The sequence below is a fragment of the Peromyscus maniculatus genome, chromosome 6 (genome assembly GCF_049852395.1).
Source record: "Peromyscus maniculatus bairdii isolate BWxNUB_F1_BW_parent chromosome 6, HU_Pman_BW_mat_3.1, whole genome shotgun sequence".
Lineage (NCBI taxonomy): Eukaryota > Metazoa > Chordata > Mammalia > Rodentia > Cricetidae > Peromyscus > Peromyscus maniculatus.
The window spans coordinates 128,782,219-128,805,777 of NC_134857.1; the positions used below are offsets into that span (position 1 = coordinate 128,782,219).

Consider the following 23,559-nt stretch of genomic DNA (forward strand, 5'->3'; position numbering starts at 1 on the left):
AGATTCATCTTCAATATTCCTTCATTAACGCTTGGGTTGCTTTCATGTTTTTGCAATCCTTGAAATTTTCACTAGTTATCCAAATAGTTTGTAAATCAAAGTATTTTTAAAGACTCAAACATAAAGCCTAATTAAGCAGTCTAGTTTTCTTTAAACACCAACTCCCACTATTTCACTCTCAATGGTATCTCAAGGCCAACAAAACACTGACGACTTCTCAGCACATTAGCGGTAAAACCCCTGAAAGCCACAATCCTCACACAGATGGGTCTGTTCTTCTGTCCTCTTAGCAGCCTCTGCCTCAGAAACACCTGCACCCCTGCACTATCCTGCAAGGCATTCCTAAAAACACCTGGGCAAGCCGTTTAGGAAAAGAACGAGACACTGGACGAGATGAGGGATAATTGGGGGGGGGGGGCAAAATACATATTCCTGGCACTCTCTCAACACTTGTGTGGAACCAAGCTCCAAGCCGGCACCTGGTGAAGGGAACTAGTAGATGTGATGATTCCAATTTACACATTCAGCACAACGTTCTGTCTGCCTGTCAATTCGAAGCAGTTTTCTATTCAGTGATAACAGATACCCCAAAAGAATGCAGTGTGGAAATGCTGACGAGAATTCTGTGCGCTAGCTAGACCCTCTCTTCTGGACCAGCTGCCTTGGCCGTCCCAACTCTTGAGTAGATTGACAGCTCTTTACTTCTACTACGCTGAGGGGGTAGGGAGACACAACGGATTTTTACATGTTAGATGTAATGTATTCGTCTTTTCAAATAAATACTGATAACATTTTTTCTTAAGCAAAGTTAAATACTATTCAATAACTTTCCTTAAAAATTCTGTGGGTATATAGTACAAAACAGTTCTCACTCATGAAAGTTTATATTTACAGTAAACAGAGAACATGTCAATATATTTTCTAAGTTGACAGAGACAACGAGCAAATAAGAAACTAGCTGTCTGAAACCTGGGACTTATACAGGGACACTTGGCTCAATCTGGGAGGAGGGGACTGGACCTGCCTGGACTGGGTCTACCAGGTTGATCTCAGTCCTTGGGGGAGGCCTTGCTCTGGAGGAGGTGGAAATAGGGGGTGAGCTGGGGGGAAGGGGAGGAGGGCAGGAAGGGGAGAACAAGGGAATCTGTGGCTGTTATGTAGAACTGAATAGTATTGTAAAATAAAATAAAATAAAATAAAAAGGAAAAAAGAAACAAGAGAGAAAGACATAACAATAAATGAGGTGTGCATCTGCAAATGCTGAATAAAAGAGAAAAAGCTGAAAGCTACAGAGGGACCACTTTACTTCTTTTTTTATCTGTTCTTTTGACAGTTTTACATATGCATGCAATACTCTGATAACTGCCCCCACACTCTCTCGTCACTCCATTCCACACTTATCCCTCTTCTCCTTAATGGTCCCTTTTTTGGATCAACAACTTGTGGGTTGGTTTTGTGACACATTTAGTCCAATCAGGGCATCTGTGAGACCACTAGCCTGAACAAGACATTGGAGCCTGGTGAGGCCATCAGTGTGTACTAAAGTCCCAGGCCCTCCATGACTCTATATGATCATATTTTTAAGGAATATTATAAACACATAATTAAGTTAGAGGTTTTTTTCAGGAAACTATAAATCCCAGGAAACTTTTACATTCTTCTTATACTTACATGACAAACTAATCAACTGTACTTACAAACTGTTAGTATTTATTTTCACATACAGACCATTCTCCCTAGAATTACTATATCCCTTTCCTTCCAGATAGATAGGTAATTATCTATCATTTGTTAGAACAATGATATAACAACTCTCTGATGCTTGTCCTATGAAAAAAGCAATCTATTCTTTAGCTGCTTTCAATGGTTTCAAAAACTTTCATTTTTAGAATGGATGACTTTCTGAAATAAATAAATACCATTGAGATATGATAGTGATTTTTTTTAATCTAGGAGGAAACACGGTTATAAAGTTAAAGATAATAACAGACCAACAGACATGAGAGCAGGAAAACTCACTTCTGAAACCTAAATCCATGTTCAATGCATCCTTGGAAACCTGGCTTCTAAGCAAACCTGTGAGTTATACTGTACAGGATGTAGGCTAGGATTCTTAGCAGTGGGACAGAAAACAGCACCTTTGACCCCCACCATCCCTCTTCAAGGTCACTAAACATAAAATATATCCAGTATGTACCATGTATCAACCTAGCAGAGTCTGTGATATTTTAAATCAAACAGAAACAGTCCAAGACAGCAACGTAACCCAAACATCCACTTACTAATGTTGAGAGAATAAGGAAGTCTGACGCCAACAACACAGGCTGCACACAACACGGATTGACATTTCATATGTAAAATAGCATGTTGTGAAAGTTCCTCCAGCAAAACCTAGTCTCTTCTCACAAACTACAACTAAGTATGACTAGCAGCAAGGTCACTAAGAAGATACTAATTTTAAAGCTAGATATTTTTCAGATAGGCCGTATAAATCTGTGTAAAATATCATAACAAAATGCCATTACTTGTTAAAATGACAAAAATGCCTACTTCCTAAAAGGAGCAAATCACGGGACAAGATCATGAGAATTTTCAAAGGACTAGAGGCAATCATTGATCAGCATGCCTACAATGATGTCGTTAAAGTTACTTCCAAAGCCTCATCTCAAACCATAGGAAGCACACAGCTGAATTCAGTCACTGGACTTCTGTGAAGTTCCATGTTTAGGGAGAAGCAGCCAATGTCAGCTGACTCAGTTTCCAGAAGGTTACTGTCACCTAGATAATGTAAAGAACTAGAGGAATGGAAACACTGAGCTGAGTAACCAGTTTGCGACAATTATGTTTTCAATACTCAGGTGTGAAGCCTAGTGACAGCTTCCGCAAGCTCCACACTCCTTAGGCCTCACATTTGTGCATTCAACACCCATACTGCTTGTAGGTGCTCACTAGTGAAACTCCAGCCCCGTGAATGAAACACATTTAAAACCTTACCTGGCTGCTAAATCTGCTTGAATGTGTTTTACAATCAACTAAAACACATGAGTACATTAATCTTAGCACTATTACAAATAAACACATGAATAAAAGATTGTCAGTGGCCTCACGGAACTCACTGGAACATATAAAAGGATGCAAAATGGTCTATAAAAACAGGCTTGCTGGGGAAAGGTGCCTGCAAATCACTCTATCCAATAAAGGCATGCTCTCACTTCCACTGGTCAGTTCCGATGTTCATTAGCTACTCCTGGACTGTGCTCTACTACACTCACTTATGTTACCATATGAATCCAGAGGATCTGTGCTTGTGTTCTTTTTTTAAAGCTTCCAAAAGAAACCAGTTTTCAAAAGTAACCCCCACCAAAATTTAGCACAAAAAGTAACTAGCACTGTTTTTAAGGGGACATTATCTTGTGATTTGTTTGGCTTGTTTTTATGTTTTCTTTGAGACAGGATCTTAAGCAGCCCAGGCTATCTTCAAATTTCCAATCATCCTGACTCTACCTCGAGGTTGCTGAGATCACGGTATACGCCACTATACCAGACAGAAAATACTAACTAGTGATACAATCGATGATGTTAACACACAACAGATACTCAAAACCTAAAAGTGTGGGAAGAGGACGGAGGACAGAGAGGCGTTATCTGAATACTAGGTACTAGAACAGAAACGCTAGCTCAAAACTTTGTTTGCTAGCATAGAAAGCCTTCCAACTTACCCTAATGAACACTTAAAACCATCCTGTGGTGCTGGCAGATACTTGTTATATTGTGCTACAACACATATATTAGTAAGCAACAAACTAGCATCTACCAGTAGCCACATCACAGAGTAGCTCTGCACCAGCTGAAGGTTGTGGGGAGTGAGAAGAATGTTTGGGAAGGGTGTGTGAGAACCTGAGCCAATCTTCTAGCTGTGGCACAATGTCAACCATTTGGTGTGTCCTTAAACTGCTTCGGCATGGCAGATCTGTAAATGATCTCTGATCTATACCCAACTGAAATGCATTCCAAAATAGAAGTTAAAGAAGCCAGCCATTCAAGCTACATATGGGGACTTCTCTTCTATAACTGTCTTTAAAACTTTAAAACCAAGGCCTTAAAAGTGGAAAGTAAGCATACATAGTATCCACTGTGACAAATGTACATTTGTCTTCTCTTGAGAGTCTTGCTACAATATTAAAATGTGACCTGAAGACACAGGTATATACTAGGTTTTTTTTTGTTTGTTTGTTTGTTTTTTTATGAAATCAGCCTTCTAAAGATGAGAGTAATTTAAGCTTAGTTTAATTATTTTGAACAAAAGTGATTAGAAATATTTGTTCACACCTTGTCACGGGGTTTTGAATTTTACAGTATTACACTTTTGACTTGCCTTATCAGTTTAACAAAGGTACTTGAAATCACACAATTCTTACATTTGCTTTAGCTACAAATCCCTGCAGGACACTAAACTAAAATCTACTCATGAACATTATCAATAATTAGGGCCACAAATTAAGCCAAATACAAAGTGAATTCAAATGATCAAATGCTGTCACTTAAATGGTTCCAGTCTTCCCTTTGTTTAACATTTCTGAATGTGACTACGTGTATTTCGCTCTCCTAGTGTGTGCATTTAGCATTTTTAGTTCAAACAGAGATGAGACCAAGTGGCAAAGATTGACCATCTTGCACACTGGGGTCACACCTATCCCCAGTATTTTTTAATCACTAAAGATTTTCCACTCAATCTTCACCATCAATTAACAGCACTGTTGAAAGAGGAGAGTGACAGCTGTCAGGGGCTAGCCTTCAAGTAAACAGACAGGATTGCAGGATCCACAGCAGCGGCCTCTAATGGGACAAAAGCAAGAGCCTCTGAGAGCTGTTCAGGGTGGACTACTTGCTGAAACTCTGAAACAGAGCCTGGATTAAGCAAGCTTCCTGTGGCAAGCCGAATAAGGAGGAAGAATGACACCCAACGCCCAAACCTGCGGGGATTGGGGAGCCCTGACTTTAAATATTTGACGATGATAATCACTGAGAAATGAAAACTAACTATAATCACCACAGGCTTTCAGAATACCAACAGTCTACCATCTCATCAATCAATGTGTACTGACTGAGGAAACTTACTTGCTTCTCACTGAAAACTTTCTGAAGATGTTTGGAAGTTACAGAATCAACACAGTTGTATTATTTTGTTATAAAACAATGTCAATTTTAATATAGCTTTGGTTCTTTGCTTTGTTTTATTTGAGGGGAAGGGGATGAGACAGAATCTCATCTATGTAGCTCAGGTGAGCCTCAAATTAGCCCAGAATGGTCTGAACTTGTGATTTCCCCGTCTCAGTCTTTGCAAGTGGTGGAGTTACAGATGTGTGGCTACTTTGCCCAGCTCTTAAGAAAGCTTTTCATCTGCCATGGTATTAAACAAAGAAAATCTTGAATGAATTCTCTCTTTGGTAATAAGCATTAAATTAAACAATAGTGTAGTATATATCTTGAAGTATATTTTCTTCTGGAATGATACCTCGCAAGGTAGGAATGTCAGTCAACCACCTGAAGCCAAATATACCATTCTATGGGGAAAAAGCTGGGCTCAGCCATCAAACCTCGATGAAGGGACACCCCTTTCTGGGTCTTAGTTTCTGCATCTGCTACATAAAAGATTCTACAGTACTACTTCTCCAAGCTGCCATCCCAGGTCTCAAATTCCTTAACTCTACCAAACAACGAAAACAAAAATACCTAAGGTACCTATATACAACTGTATATACAACTGTTTTTATTTCAAATTTGCTGTTTACTCCAATTCTGGCTTTCAAGGGCTCAAGACATACTTAATTTGCAATTTTATTCTCATAAAATTAAATATTATCAGTAACCTGTTTTTGTCCTTGAAAGACAGGCAAAAGGATTATATCCTCTGCTGTAAAGAAATATCGTATCTGCTGTAAAAGGAACAATAGAACATCTTTGATTACATGTATTACCAAGTGACATTATGACATGACCCTGAGGAGCACACAAAACATCCTTACACCACTTTTTCTGACCAGTCAACACGGAGGTACACCACGCCTACAATCTTCTGGCCTCAACATGCCACAGAATTAACCGAAGTGAAATGATGACTGCTGAAATTGATGTATACTGACTTTGAAAAAAGATTAATAGAAAATAACACAAAATAAACTTTCCCCAAATGAGTTAGGACAAAGAGCCATATTTCACATTACATGACTGCTTGTTAACTGTTACTTTAAATAATAAAACAATGTATTAAGATGATATTAAAATAATGTATCTGTGTAGGGTAAAATAAAAGTAGGGCAGACCAACAGGGAATAGAGGGAGATATTAAGAAGAGGGCAGGCTGCATGGTTGTTCAGGGATTTTTTTTTTCCAAAGCAAATCATCAGATAAAAGGTCATCTCCAAGCATACAAAACGGGATTAAAACATAACAAAATATAACAAGGCTCCCTGCATCCTGAGGCACCTCAATTCTTTCCTTAATAAGGGTCATAAAGCTGAACATGGTGCTGCTTCTGTATTTCAGCCACGTTCTCTCAGTTAAAAACAAATGACTTGCAATGACTGAAATCACTATCATGCAAATTCTGATTTTCTGAACATTTTAATAAGCACAACTCCAGGATACACATCTCCTCTCAGAGACTATCAAAGTCTGTGCGACCAGGGAACTCGTCAAACACGATCCACGCCCCAGACACTGAGTCAGAATCCAGGTCTTTAGATGCTCGAACGGCTCACAGCCATATGCACTAACTTCCGACGCACACTGTGCTGGTTCTGACTTTTAAGGTTCAGCATGACATCTCTCTATTTCTCCCCCAGGAAGAAGACCTCGGTGAGAGAACAGTCCTTTCTAAGTCTTAGTGTCTTCACCTGTTAAGTGAAAAATTCTACACTACTAATCTCCAATCTGCCTTTCCAAGTCATTGCCTCCTTCCTATCTAGTTCCCCATCTGAATCACCTAAGACTCCCACCTCCACAGCACTCTAATATTTAAAAAAAATAAATAAATAGTGGGTCTCAAAATACCATGGGCTCTGTATGCCACCAGCAATGCCCTCCTGAAATCTCTAGCTTCAGTTAAAACAACTGGATCTAAGATCAGGCCATGAGCCTCCTGCTTTAGATCTTCACATAGCTTGACTATCTCTTATCTAAAATACTGGGGTCCAGAATTATTCCTGGTTTCAGAGTCTTTCTGACTTGAGACCATTTTCCAAGACTTTCAGGCAAAAACTGCAGACAACAACAAAAACAGCACATGGCCTCAAATGTCCGGACTTCAGAGCAATTTGTCTGAATTTTTAGATGAGGGAATGATCAACCTGTACTACAAAGAAAAGAATAAAAACCAAAGACAGAAGTGAGAACTCATGATTAGGCCATAGATATACAATCAAATAGAAATAGAGGATTACAAAGGAACAATTCGGAAGCACCTTATAAATATGCAGTGAAACAAAAGGAAATTTTACTTGGCTCTCCTTTACAGACCAATCCCTTATACAAAACACAACCTGCATTATCCGAACTCTGCTCACTACCACCTCTCTTAACAATCTATCTACGCATCTACTTCATAAAGACAAATCTAGATTTTTAACATGCCATGCAAAACAAAAAATAAAACAAAACAAAAAGACAAAAACTCTTCAAAGCAGGGGTATATGATTGGAATAAAAAAAGGCGGTATGTTCATCCAAGAGCTTGATCTGTGCCAATGGTCTCTCTGATTTACTTTTCTGTCTTGTTTTTAACTATTACCGTAACAATCTGGTCCTATCCTGATTTTACAACAACTTTACCCACACAGACAATTGGGTTAATATTTATTTGCTTCATTTTTAAATTAACTAACTACAGAATTTAGGGACTAAAGATGTAGCTCAAGGCTAGAACACTTGCCTAGCATGAATAAAGCCCTCAGCACTGACAAATTTCAATTAAAAATATTTAAGAGTTATGGGAAACTACAAGTGAGGGAATATTTAAGACATGGATATAAGGGGTCTTAGTATAAAAATGAAAGGAATCCAAAAAGAAAATAGCTATAAATCAAAAGGGGTGTGTGTGTGAAATAAACCAAATTTAACAAAATCAGGATTGCTATTCAACCTCTAATTAGTGTTCTATTACAAAATCTTATTTTAAATTCTCATTGGAACTCCAAGTGATATAAATATTAAACTACCAGGCACACTAGAAAATACTTTTCAAAATAAAAATGGCATAAGACCATTACCATTAATGAATGGTAATCATCAGAACTAGTCAAGTAGTCAAGTGGCTAACAAAAAAAAAAAAAAAAAAAAAAAAAAACCACAACTTAACCAGTGAACAAATAAGTACACAGAAAATGTTTCTATCCACACAAGTCATCCCCAGATAAGAAGTATACAATGAAAGCTTGTGTTGTATTCTACATCACTGCTAATAAGGCATAGAGACACTAACACTCTCATGTCCTGGTTATCAACAGGAACCCTCTTAAAAAAGGTGATTATGTGCCTCCATCTCAGACTAGTCAGAATTCTAGGATTCTAGCCTCACAAAATAACTCAGCCCCAAAGAAGTATTTCCTATGAAGGTAGTTAGCTAGTTTATACCTGAAAAAAATTAAGAACAAATATCTGGTAAATAAAGGTGAAGGACAAATGTTTTTAAATGTATACATAATACATTCCATAACAGCCACTTAAAGCCGTTATCACGATAAGAGATGCAAAGGAAGAATTTATCTTTGTTTCATACACAATTTTGTATTTATCTGTAACATCACTATGTACATTGTAGAAAATTTTTTTAAAAAAGATGTATTTTAGGAAACTAATATGAAAGGTTCAAAGTATGAGCAACGTTACCTTGTTATCTTAATTCCTTTTAATTCTCTATCTTTTCTAGTGAAGATGTGTTGCATTCACACTCGGAGTAAAAGGGAGATACTTTTAAGGAAAATAAGCTCTCAAGGCAAGCACACTGTCAGACATGAAAGTCAAACTGAGGAGAGTTCCCGGCGGATAAGAAGAGATTATAAATGTTGTTTGTGCTTCCTGGAGCGCAGATACGGAATTCCCTTCTCAGCTTTGCATTTTAGCCACGAGATCCCAAGGCCGGGACTAGGTATTCTCTTGGAATCACTTCTGTCAAGTTGACAAAAGGAATTGAGAGACAGGGTTGAAAGATGTCAGGAGATATTCACTAATCCACACTGATGTCTAATACATGTAGCCTGCATGGTTGTCATATGTCATTCTCTGTCACGCAGAGGAGGTGAAAAGAAATAAAGAGTGCCACAGGGTATTGAGCATATGTTTCAGTGAGACACTCCCTTAGTAATAGGGAAGATAAATCAGGTTTCCAAGGCATACCAGGTCCTCATTAATAGTTATGTTCAATCATCCGTATTATTATTTCTCTGATATTGCAGCCCAACTATACGGTAGATTTTTAAAATAAAAAATAAAAACTCACATGATTTCAAAAATAAAGAATGTGTCTCCTCAAATTGAAACAAATGAATGGCAAATAATTAACAGAATTAAAGGCCTGAAAAATTCCAGTGCTTTCAGCGCTTCCTGTGTTTTTAATTAAGCTACCTTTAATATATTATTGACTGTGGCCAATGTAGCAGTAAAAGTGATGAGTCTCATTTGCATATAAAATCAATATTTCTAAAATGTACTTTACTTGGAGAAAATCATAACATGTATTTATAAATATTTGATACAGATTTTTCCATCCAAAATTTAAAGCTTGAAAAGTACCTCATTGCCAAGAACACAGTGATGGTGAGTTTTTTGGGTCAGCTGTTGTGAGAGACACACTAACTTATGATACTCTTTCACCAGTCGTGAAAAGACCACTTAGGGAATCAAGAGCTATAGTTATCAATCCCTTTCCCATGCCAGGGAAGTAAAAGACGATAGATTGCAAAGTCAGAATTAAATAGAAAGTCAGAATTAAAAGTTAAAAAAAAAAATTAGAACCCAGTTCTTGAATTTAGTCTCTAATTAAAAAATAACGTACATTAGCAGCGAAAACCTGTAAACAAAATGACCTCTATGGGGTTAGGAAGAGGCTAATGCTCCTGCAGCACCCACTGTGGGTGGCTCACAACAGCCTGGAACTCCAACAGTTCCGGCTTCTAGTGGCACCGGCAGTGACATGCAGAGCCCCCCTGTAGACAGACAAACATACACCTAATTAAAAATAAAAGACATCTGCCAGGCATAGTGGTGCACGCCTTTAACCCCAGCACTCAGGAGCAGAGATACAATCTCCTAGCTGGTGACCAGCTTCGTCTACAGAGTGAGTTCCAGGACAACCAGGGCTATGTAGAAAAACCCTGCCTCAAAAGCAGAAAATAAAAATAAAATAAATCTTTTTAAAAATGACCCATGTATACGACACAGAAACATTTCCAAAGCATGTGTGTATATCCTATTATTTTAATTTATGCAACTTTCACATTCAGAACAAATATATCTTCAGCTAGAAACTAAGTAATTCTATACTATACATCATGCTCAAATATGATGCCATCCTATACAATTTATAAGGGGCATTAATCTTACATTTTTAAACCCTATTCTACATCATTACCCATGGAGAAGGTTGCCACAGTCAAATTATGTTACACTTGCAAGGCACAATAAGGAATATTTAAGGTGTCCTAAGAGGAGAGGAAGTTAAGAGCTTGCTTTCTTAAAGAGTAAAATGGCATTGTCTGCACTAAAAATATAAATACAAAAAAAGTCAATGCTTTGTTTTGAATGGATGCTAATTTACCCAATCTCTGAGTTTAAACAATGAGGTTACATTAGCTATGCAGCCAGCACAGGCAGAATTCCTATTAATTTAATGGGAGTTATGACTTCCATTAAGTTTAATAGGAGTCATACAGCCAAATCCCCATGTACCTTGCTGGAAATTCACGTCCTAGACATCAACTAATCAAACACACTGAAATGAACAAAAGTAGGCGATCTCGCTGGGCTCTGAAATCTAGTATGGCTTCTGTGAGTCAGCTAGCTCAGGAGGGCCGTACGCATTCCCAGGAAGAAAACGAAACAGGTACCACTGTGAAGACACCAGCCCCAAGCCCGGGAGTGCGACTAAGCCATGCTCACCCAGCTGCTAATTCTATCTTTGCAATTCAGTGTGAATATTTCTTTTCTCTTCTTAGTTCACTGCCAAAATAGGTTAAATAAACAAAAAAAAAAAAAAAACCTTTCCCAGAGTCTATGGCTACACTCAATGAGCCTGACCAAGATTAAAAAATAAACATGAATAAATGAAATAAAATAATCTGAAAATGCAAACATAAATCCCAAGAAGGCAAATGGTTTTTACCACCTTCTGAATCATCGTGAATAAAATCACATTTTTTTTTCAAAAGTAATTCTCAAAAACTTACAATCCAGACTGGGATCGTAAGTTAGTGATAGTGACTGCCTCGCCTCTGTAAAGACCTGGTTATCACACTATTATCCAAAAGCTCCTGTTCCCTCCCCACTACTACAATTATGTCTTCGAGAATCACACCCTCCTGTGATGGAGGCAGACTGGCTGATTACAGGAAACCAGATAACAGCAGGCAGGGACATTCCCTGATCCTGGGAGGCTGACATGTTACGTGTGTGTGCATGTGTGTACGCAGGCTTATGTGGTGCGTATTTATTATATGACTGTGGACGCAGGGAAAGTGATTCTGGCGGCCTGAACTGTTCTGCTCCCCCTTCAGGTCAGCAGCGCAGTACAATCACTTCTGGCACCAAACTCAGACCGTTCTGAAAGAAGCATCTGTATACCACGGAACCTTCCTAAGTCATATCTAATTGCATCCCTGCCTTTGTTCCACAGCTACACATTAAAAACAGTAGTAAAATAACATTAGTGAAAAAGTTACATGAAAATTGTGCCATTTCCAAACTGGCTTGATACTATTTCCAGTACGTTCTCAGATTTTTCCGGATTTCTACAAAATTGTGGATTTCGGTTTGCCATTTGCATCTGTTACGACATTTGTCTTGGAAATCGGGGTAAGCAACAATGTCCTCTGAGTTAATTAACTAGAATTCAGAGTTGTGAGGTCTAATGATACATTCGTGGCATAAAGAACTCGGCCTAAAACTGACATTCCTGGCGTTGCTGAAGAACTGCCATTATCTGTAAGCTGTCACCCGAGTGAGCCTTCGTGGGTCCGACTTATGCTTGCCAGGGCTCCATTAGATGGCATAATTTAATTCTCTAGGACACAAAAATTCAATTTACTTTCCTACTTACTGATACATGATTCCACAGTGGGTTACTGTGCTTATAAAACTTGGCCAAAATAATCAAAGCACACCAGGTTCTCAACAGAACCGACTTGTGAAAGGCAAGGTTAGCTCTATAGAAATATAAATCAATTCTATGGAAAAATTTACAAAGCATTTCAAAATATGGTCTCCATATTATCACTGTTTGTACAGAGACCCTACACAATCTCCAAAATTGCACAGGAGACTCAAGAACAGAGCAGTGCATTGTTTTGGGGAAAAAAAAATCACACGGTGAACTAATGGACCAACAGAATACAAGTAGCTAAATTTTCATATCATTATTTTTATCATCTTAAAACATTTCAAATGAGTACTGAATTTGCTTTCAGGTGTGCACAGGAAGAGATGAGGGCATAGCTCAGTGACAGAGTATTCCCACAGCAAGCAAAGGTCCTGGGTTCTAGCCCAGCACTTAAAAAAAATCTGGAAGATTTTGCACAAGAAATATGTCATAGTGATGAGATTTGTCTAAGCACCGAATAGATACCTCATAGACTTTGAGATACACCTCTCACATGGGTACTAATACAGAGCAAATTCAAAACCACGTTAAGCCTCCACACTTATCCGAAGGAAAAAGCACATACACAGGAGAAATAAAAGCACTGAAGGATGGAGAGATGGCCCAGGAGCTTCTGTGATGCACCAGGTTGGAGGGTTTGCTTTTTTTTTCCCCTAATCTTTAGTGGTATGAAAACTCTTACCTCTGGGTTTTACTGAAAGGGTAAAGAACTGGCAAAACTGGTTCAGTACTGGAAAGAATCCAACCCTGGGTGGGCTTGGCAGGTGGGTTTTAGTCTGTGGCAAACCTCGAGGTGCAGCAATGCCATGGCCTGCTGAACCCCAATGCATTCTTGAGTCTCCATTCCCAGCAAGGGAACACAAGCCCCTGAAGGAGAGGCCTACTGTGCGCATCTCTCAATCTCAGGCACCCATTCAGGTTTAACACCCAATAATGCGCACAGAGGGAGGAAACCCCATTAGGTTTGTGAGTGTTTGTGAGTTCTTTGGAACTACTACAAATATTTCTACAAATAGTCATCTCTCATCACTCATCTCTGCAAAGGCAACAGTGGGGGGATGACTACATATCCTCGGTAAGAGTGCTTGCTCTGGAATTTTAGGACATGAGTTCAAATCCCAGAATCCACATAAAAAGCTAGGTGTGGCATTGTGGGGGCAGAGACAAATGGATTGCTGGGGCTTAATGACAGCAGCCAACTCCAAGGTCAGTTAAACACCTTCTATGTAGGGAATGAGTCCTCAGTGTGTGACAGAACAGGGCTACCTACATCATCTTTTGGCCTCCATACACCTGAAAAACCACATGCGCCAGCACACAAATATATACACACATACAGACAGACAGACAGACACACACACTTTTAATTGAAAAAAGTAAACTTAGTTAAAAAGGGGACGGAGGGAGGGAGGGAGGGAGGGAGGGGGAGGGAGGGAGGGAGGGAGAGAGAGAGAGAGAGAGAGAGAGAGAGAGAGAGAGAGAGAGAGAGAGAGAGAGAGAGAGAGAGAGAAATCATGTAAGCAGCAGCTTAATGGCTGAGAATTTAAATTTCTATCTTCTGTCCCCTGCCCTTTACACCTAACTTTGATTGGTTTCTCAACAGGTGTTCGCAGGTCATTATCTGGCTTCTGGTAATAAAGGCGGACAGTGTCACGCACAACTCTTCCAAGACAACCTCACGTTCCGCCACGAGACTTTCTAGCAGTGTGCGCTCACTGTGGCTCCTCTTAAAGGCGGCAGTGTGAGTCCCTCCCTGGCTCTTTTCTTGACAGTAGGAGGGAATTCTTTCAAAAGCAACATGTCCCTGGCCTGATGGGGCAAAAATGAAATTTCTCTTAAGAGCGGATATGAATCCTGACCTGAGAGGTGACACACGAAATAAAACCACAGCATCTCATGAAAAAGCCTCTGCACGCGGCCCCCCTCAGAGCGAAGCGACTGTGCTGGCAAAGTGGTCTCTGTCTTGATTGGAAAATTTTTCATTATTGGACTAATGAGCCATTGGTCCACACCTGGAATCTTTTTCAATGTATAAAAACACTCAAATATAACAGCAGGAATTCAGACAGTGTTTTCCCAAAAAAGCAGATGCAAAATTATAGACCATACATATGATTTTCACAGCAATCCATGCCTGAGATTCATATTATTAAACTCAGTTTCTGCCTGTTTATCATTATAGTACTAGTTATTCAGACATATTACACTTTTAGATTTCCCATCTTCAATTCTAAAGCAAATAACTATGTTGTCTTCAAATTAAGTATTAGCCTGTGTGTAACTTTCAAGTGAATATGTATGTTCCAAATATGAAATATTTTCAAATAATCCCGAATATGTTAATCGTTTAAATTATATTAAGTTGTATTCATTAATCGGATGTAGAAAACAGGGAGAGCAGGCAGAAAAATAAAACACAACTTTAAAACAAGTAGTTTAAACAAACTCCTTCTGACAAAATGAAAATGCTTAATTTGTCAAAGTCCCTCACAAAGACAATGGACAATGGCTTCTCCACACTTGATAATGTGCCATTCCCCTATCACTTCATTACTATGTAAAACTGGGGCATTGAAAAGTACTAATAAAACCAATTTTATAAGTCCAGTGCTTTATTTGCTGAGACTAAAAGAATCCATTGTATATGCAAGTATTTCTAAAAGGTTTCTTAAGTTAGTATATTGTCTTGTTAAGTTTAAATATTGTCATGATATACTAGGTACAACATTGTCACACGTTACCACTGTGTTCATTTCAGGCCTGATCTAAAAAGCACCTGCATGACCATTTATTTTTAGGTGACTAATACTGAAGACCATAAATAATGGGTATCAGAAAAATCCATTTAGAAATTAATAAATGATAGCTCCCGTTATTTAGAATAAAAAATCTATAAGTGCACATTTAGTTCTTTGAAAATTATGTCTGTTCTAAAAACTTTACTCACAATTATTTTTAAATTTAAACATTTTGTAAGGAATGGGGTTATGGCTCAGTGTCAGAAATTCTGTCATTCTTGAAAATAGGGAAAGTTGATATCTTTCTGAAAATTTTCACACTGCAAAGTGTGGATGTATATTCATAAATAAGATGCATTTTATTCCAGATGTTGCAGAAATATGACTTAGAAGCAAATTAACAACTGCAACTTCTAAAACAGAGTTTAAAAAAAAACTAAAGTGAAAAAAGTCGTAACAAAAGAATTCAAGTTTTCTGGAATAAAGGCAACCAATACATGTAAAATACATGCCAAAAGACTGCTGAAAATTATTATAATGATATCAAATAAGGCATCTAGAATGTTCTTTACCAGAGAACAGTGTAAGGGAAATAATTTAGCCACTACAAAATAAATTCAACACTTACTTTTAAAATAACAAAATAAGAATGTAGCCACTTTAACACAAAGAAGATTACATCCTTCGTGTTCTCTTGGGTTTCAGAAAGAAAATGTGAACTGTGTCTTACCTTCTGTATTCGGTGAGAAACTGATTATAATGATAAACCACAGACTTCGCATTCTGCAACCAGAAGACACCATTATTGATCCCTTTAAATATTTTCTTTGTATTCCTTAATGAATCTAGTTATAAATGCCCAGCTTCATCGAACCCAGCAGTCTGCATCATTGATCTTCATATCTGAAAAAACAAACAAATCCATCACTTACTTTAAGACTCTGGTATGTCGTCACTGCAAATGCAGAATTAACAACCCTCTGCCCTTCCCTCCATTTCATAAGTATAAAATACATTCTGATTGCATATCCAGGAAGGTAACTGCTCCTACACATATAGTATCTGAGGCATTCTGAAAAAAAGAAGCTCCCCCAAATGCATAGACAATCACATTCATAAGTATGTATATATATATATATATATATATACATATATATATATATATATATTCTAGTAATGATGCTCTCTTAGGAAAGCATGAATGCTTAAAAAAATCACTTGAGATAATACATCCATCTCTCCATGGCATTAACCTTTTGATCACAGAAGTAGCTTTGGAATACATAACACCTCTAAATAAATGTATAAACACATGTGCATTTATTGATCACAGTAAAGGTAATATAATTTAATATTTTCCTCAGTTGTCTTGCAAGAGAGATTGCAGATCTGATGAACTCATTTTTTTTTAAACAAAGGTAAATAGTTGTTAACATATGGGTGTATGTTCATTTACAGCACATGCACTTAAAATACCATCTTCAACCATTACTTCTCTGCTAATTACTCATAGAAGAAGCAGTTAGTTATTGTCTCAAAACTACTTCATTTTAATGCTTTAGGTTTCCTGCCATGGCTTTTCTTTGAGTAAGGTATAAGTTAAGATCAAAGTAAAATTACCGAGTCTACTCGACCCAAAGAAATACCCAAAGATCCTGAGCACTGTATCTTCAAGGGCTTTGGGGGTTTCTTTTCTTTTCTTTTTGAAGAAGCATCTAAGTCTAGGTTATTCTGAAATTCATGATCTTCCTGCCCCAGCCTGAGCACTGGCATTAAAGGTGTGTGTTACAAGACTGAGTCACATGGCTTTTTAAAAATAACTGATACATGGTTGATCCTAATAACTGATATAGGTTTTGATCATCCCGGATGGGCCCATCTTCCAAAACTAGAGAGAGAACAAAAGAATGAGTGTGGTTTCAAAGTATCATCAGCTCCTAGGATCACATGAAAATAGATCATCTGAAGTCTTCCAGACAACTGGTTTACCTCCTTATAGAGTAGTATAAGGAGTCACAGAGCCTTATAACACACATGAAATCAAGACAGTTCCCAAATACACTTGAACTTCCTGGTACAGCCCCCCATGATAAGGAAACCACTGCTCTCTTAATGGTCCCCTCACAAGCTGGAACCATGGAATTGTGTAGTGTTTGCTGTGGGGCAAGGGGCAGGACCAGGGATTGAACCCAAGGCCTAATCTGCACTAAGCGAGCACTACACCACTGAGCTACCAACCCTAACCTTAAATAAAGAGTTCTATAAAGTGGGGACACGAAGAAATTTCTACTTTTTGCCTCTCTCAGGTTGTGTACATGACTCAAGACAAATTCTTAGTAATTTGCATTCTATCACTAAAACATGAAAAATAACAGCAAACCAAAATTTCCCTGCTAATCAAGTATTCTGTCACATCATCTGAATGACTCATATCTGTTAGAAGCTCCATGTACCACATTCTATTAGCAGTTCCCTCTATTCCGTTAGACATCACTATGCTAGAACTTCAATGGAAAAGCGGTCAGATTCTAAATGGTTTGAAACATAACATTCATCAAACTACAAAGGGATTATCACAGCTGTCAGCAACAAATATACCAAAAAGCACGTAAGAAACAAATTACTCTGAATCTACTCTCTAGAATTTGCATATAAAAACCTACAAAAATCTCAGATGAAAAGCTATCAAGACATTTGTATTATAAGAAATTGGTTTTCTCTTGCCTACAGGTTAAGGGATAAAACTATGTCTGTATACCTATACACATTTCAGCCCATATTTTAGCTCTGTGAATACACTGAAGACATTCTAGGTATGGTCATGATGAAGGGAGCAGTGGGGATCATGCAGCTCTAAGAACACTCCATAGAAGCTTCTCTATCAAAAGAAATAAAACAGAAACAAGAGGCAGCATGTTTCTTCCTCCTCTGAATGCAAACAACACAGGAAGCAGGAAGGCATCCAAACTTAATCTGATGGAGCCAGGACACATCTTCACATGCAGAACTAACCAGCTCTCTGATAATCTTTCCCAGGGTTAGTCAAAGGACAATCAAAGAAATCTGTAGTCTATACTCACATGGCAAAGTTCCCAATCTCAACACTGAAAGTTATTCGACATTAGACGGATTAAACAGCTAGTGCTCTGACACGCAACTAACTCATCAATGAACACTTTCTCACCCATTTCAATCTCTTCAGTCACCTGACCAGGCCGTTGAGAATGATTTCAATATGTGAATGATAAGCATTCATTGCTACAATTAAAACTGAGGCAGTCTTTGGACGGCTCCATGAGCAAGCAAAGAATTTTGCCTCTCCAAGTTTTCCTTGCACTGGATTCTCTCCTCTCTCGGCGAGCTTTCCACACAGGCAGCTTGCCCACTGTACCACTCTTACCCGTTTCCAGTTTCTTAGAGCGATCCAAGATCCGTCTGTCTTTGGTCACCCACTATTTGAAAGAGTCCTTGTTTGTGGGAAGAAAAGGAAGGAAGAAATCAAGGACTGATGTCTGCCTTGTAAGAAACAGCTGCCAAGATAGGCGAGCCTGTGTGGGGGAGAGGGAAAGGCAAGGGAAACCGCACAACCAAGACCTCTCTTGTGGTCTTTGGCCAGCACTACTACTTCAGAAACAGATTTTACACACTGAAATTCCATGTACTCTTCTTAAGGCTTGAGAATGTGAAACACACGTTACAATGCACAGTCCACTTGACTTGGGGACTCTGTGTAAATGTCTGTTTCTGGCAAAAAGAAAATTCTGGAATGTATAAAGTCATGGCTTCTTTTATGCAAATAAAGATGGAGCTCATTTGCCTGTGCAGTAAGTAAAAAGAATATCAAATTTATTTTTTTCTCATTCTACAACCTATAACGAATCACTTTCACATCAAATAAAATTATTTCCAGAAGTTCATACTTTGAGTGCAATTTTTGAAAACTAAGTCAGAAGATTTTACTGCTGTGATCCAAATTAAAAACAACCCTTCATTGAACAAATGTTAATGAAAGCTGAAATACTTACAAACCACAATCAGCTAAGAATAGAATGAATAAATAAATACAGTGAGAGGAATCCAAGAAAGCTTTGCTCCTAACATGAGCTGGAGCCGAAGGAAACTCACACACATACATGAGGCTACCAGACCAGCCCTTCAAACCACCTGCAAGGACCCTACAAAGCCTGGCACGCTGGCGCACACCTATAATCTGAACAATCTGGAGCCTGAAGCAGGAAGGTCACAGTTCAAGGCTCATCTGGCTTACAAAAATAGAAAGAAAAAAAAATGAAACAAAAAAAAATGCTACAACTTTAAAAAAAAATAGAGGGAGCAGGTATTTCCTACAAAGCAAAATAAAACTTAGAACAAACACAGAAATGGGCTACTGAATATCCTCCCAACAAACAAAAGATTACTTTCAATAATACCTCAGATTAACTACTTATTTGTATTTAGATTTTTAGAAAATCTTTGTCCAAACACATCAAAAAGCTTAGCATGGCAAGGAGGAAGAATGGGCAGAGCAGCACCATCTAACAGTTTATGTCTTAGTAAAACTGGAGACAGCACAGTACCCCTTAGACTAGCTCTAATTACAATCTTCAACAAATCCAGGCTTCGGACGGACAACCTCCTATGCTTCTGTCTCATTCTCAAAACAAGAAGATTCCAGCTACTTTATCCTAATCTTGCTTCTGTGAACCACAGCCATCGTCTACAAACCTCAGTCGTGACCTCTTTAGATCTGCACATCCTATTACTCAGCCACGTAAAAAGTCAATTAATGCATCCCTTACTAGGAAGCCTTCCCCGGCTGGGGAGTGACTTCCAGGAATATGCCTCAGCACTGTGTACATCCCAACAGCCCTGGACATTTCAGACTAGGCTGTGGTCTTTCAGACCGGTAACCTGCTTTTGTGTTTACTAGCTGCAATAAACATTCCTGTGCCTTCAACTGCCAGCGAGATTACTTCAAAGGGGAACACCAATGACCAGTTCTCAGTCAGTTCATTATGCTGCATGGGCAGGAAATCATATTTACCCTGATGATGTGACATATATTGACCAAGTACAGAAGATAGGAGGCTGAATCACTGACAAGCATCATGTAGCCGATAGAACTTAACATCAATGATAATTCAAAGAAAAGGAAATTGAACTAAAATTTGCTAAAACTGATGAACAAAATGTGAGTTTTCTACCAAAAGCAAGGTTACTACAAAGCACCATTTAAGCTGATTTCCTCTCGTGGACATGGGACTGCGTAGAACTTTGGGTATTAAATACAAAGAGAAGCCTTCAGACAGCAAGGAGGGGAAGAACCATCTCAGCCTGAGACCAAAGTCACCGTCCTTGATACTGCACACACACCGACACTGCAGAAATGAAGCACCATGCTCTGGGTAAGTGTTTCACATTCATATACGTCAACTCGAAATGAAAACCAAGTATGGCTTCACACAATAACTCTTCCTGATTTCTTTCTCACTATAAAATTGTAATCATTATCAGAAGGGGTTTCCCAGCTCTAAAATAGGGAGGGGGGCAGCCTTTCCATATTTTACTAACATAAATGCATAAGAGGAAGAAACGAGTCTCCTTCCCTTCCTCAACCCCAGTAAGTTACAAAATTTGTATTAACTTAGCTAAAACTCGGTCAGGGTTTCAGTTTTCAGAAGTGTTCTCGGTTCCATCCATTACAGGCAGGCTAGACTCGGCCCTCCTTGCTCAGACCTGAGACAACACCAACAGCCCTGGGAGTTTTCCCACCAACAGTTGCCCTGAGTGAACCTTCCAAATCACTAATCAGAGATGCCTTCTCAGTACCAGACACTTCTTTGGGTTTTGAGGTTTATTTCCTTCCCTTCTCAAGGACAGCATTGGGGGTGGCGGTGGCTGAGACCTTAAAGCCACGTGGCCAACCAGTCGTCCCCAGCCACTCTGGCTCCCTCTGTCAATCCTTGCAGACACTGTTAGGAAGATACCAGCAGTGCTTCTTGAACACTCTATGCTAAGGGCCCCTTAAGACTCACAACTGGTCTTACCCTTGACTGAAACGTCTTCGTTGTGAAGGAACAAATCCTCCTCTGGGGCTCAGAGGAGCAGAAAGAGTTGGAGAATTCTACTTGCATTTGCTTTACACTAACATCTAGGAGTCTTGCTGAGCTGGCAAAAGAGGCTGGAGCTGTGGGCATCAGGGCACAGTCAGGGCAGGCTGCCATCCTCCTCATTAAAACCCATCCAGTTGAAATGACAAAAACAAATAGCTGTCATTTTCAAACCAGTATGGGGGACAACTTATGACAGCACAGGAAACTTACAACTTCAGAACCAAGCAAAAGGGGGCTATGGAGAGGAACAGCCACAGAACAGGCAAAATTACCGCACTGTGTATATTGGAAAGCTGACAAATTCCTCAAATTTATATTTGAAAAAAAAAAATGTTACCAGTATATTTTGTACCTACTATTAGAAAACATTTGGAGTATGACAACACAGAAGGTACCGAGTTCAAGTTGGGTTTGTTGTTTGTTTGTTTGCTTTCTTGCTTGCTTATTTTCACCATTTGGGTAAAGGAAAAGCTATTATGACTGAATGGCTGATTGACTGGCTGATTTAGGGTTTTTGAAATAGGAGCTCATGTAGGTCAGATTCGCGAGTAGCTGAGGGTATCCTTGAATTCCTTATCTTCCTCCCTCCACCTTCCAAAATCTGGGACTACAGGGGAATGTCACCACGCCTTATCCAGAAAAACTAATTTTATTTATGTATTTATTCATAATTTATTTACAGATGGTGTGCATACATGCATGGTCACACGTATGTGTGCCAATATACCCACACATAAGGACACAGGCCCAAGGTTGATGTTTGGTATCTTCTTCATCGCTCTTCACATTATTTACAGAAGTAAGGTCCTTCACTGAACCTTTGAGCTTGTTTATAGCTAACTCACCTATTGTGGCTAGTCTAGATAGCCAGCCTGCTCCAGGACCCTGAGTCTCTCTCTACCTCAAGGGTGCTGGAATTAAAAGCATCCACATCACATGTGGTCCACAGGGTTTGTTTTGTTGGTTGGTTGGTTTTGGTTGTTTCTTGTCTTTTTAGCTGAATACCCAAGTATGGATACCAGCACTAGGTGTTGGACTTGAACGAAGCCCAATCAGTAATCCTTGTCAGAATGCAAGCTTGGAGCTACAAGGCTCCTTCATTAAGTTCTCTGAACTTACTCAAGCTGATTAGACGGAGGAGCAAAGATGCCCATCAAGGCTAAAGGGGTGCTGAGGACCCCTGACCACTATCCACCAACCCACTCAGGTCCTTACTAACAGTTTCTGGTTGCCTTGAACTAAGAGTAAGTGAAAAAAAAAACATCTCATCCAAAGGCAGATCACATTCTAGGTCAAAAACAACTCATCTGAATACATAGCTATAAATGCCTAGCAAAATAAATAAATTAATTAAGTTAAACAGACAAACTAAATCATTTAAAGTGAGAGGCGTACAGGCTGCTCCAGGGCAGCGAGGAGACAGCGGGCCGGGAAACACACCCATGGGCCAAAGTCATGAGTGCTGCTAACAAAGTTGATCACATAAACCCACTTCATGTGTCCTAATACAATTTACTTTAGAATGAAAAGTGTAAACAGAGTCATTTTGTGATTATGAAAGTGTTGAAAAAAATCAGAAGAATAATGAGTTGATTTTCAAAATGTTTACATGAGCAAAACTAACATCCCTCAGGTAATGATAACTATGAATTAACTTAATTTTTAGTATTTCCAGTTGAGCTACCTTAATTTTACCCATTTATATTGCTATTTAAAGCACTAACAATTACATGTTATAAATTAACAAATTATTCTAGACTGATAAATCTCATGAATCAAACTACCTGAGAAGTTGCCTCTAAGTAAGAAAAACAAACACAAACATTAGCAATGTGTACATCTTAATTATCATAGAAGGAATCAATATTCAAATTCCCTCTTGATCTGAGTATACAACAACTGAACGAAATAATAATGACCCAGGGTTGCTATATGTTACAACAACTAGGAGGTGATGAGTTATTCTGGAAAAAAGCATGCAAATGATCTTTAAAAATATAAAAAATTGACTTAAAAATATTTATCAAGAGCCCAGCACGGTAGTTCTTGAAGGTAACTTTAGCACTCAGGAAGACTACTACAAATTCAAAGACAGCTTGGGCTACATTGTCTCAAACAGCAAACAAATGAACCAAAGAGAAAATAGAGCATAAAGCTGAAGAAAAAGTTGACATACAGCACCACAGGTTTGCAATAAACCAGTATACAATGCAATTCCCTCAGCAGCTGTCATTTTACATAGCATCATATAAGTCCATACTTCTTTTAATTGAATTGGGTCGTATTAGCATGCTACCTAGTTCTCACTGGCTAATGAGTTATGGGTAGGCCTTTCTGTT

General features: G+C 38.7%; 1 protein-coding gene across 45 annotated transcripts in view; it reads right to left on the reverse strand.

The window, feature by feature from the left end:
* The window catches only part of Adgrl2 (adhesion G protein-coupled receptor L2), a 647,549-nt gene that overhangs the window by 132,684 nt on the left and 491,306 nt on the right, over positions 1-23,559 (reverse strand). For all 45 annotated transcript variants that reach the window (XM_076575175.1, XM_076575176.1, XM_076575178.1 and 42 more), the window contains one exon: positions 15,838-16,010. In XM_076575175.1, coding sequence (XP_076431290.1) covers positions 15,838-15,910 — 73 coding nt within the window. In that variant the 5' untranslated portion in view covers positions 15,911-16,010. The remainder of the gene's footprint in view (positions 1-15,837; positions 16,011-23,559) is intronic.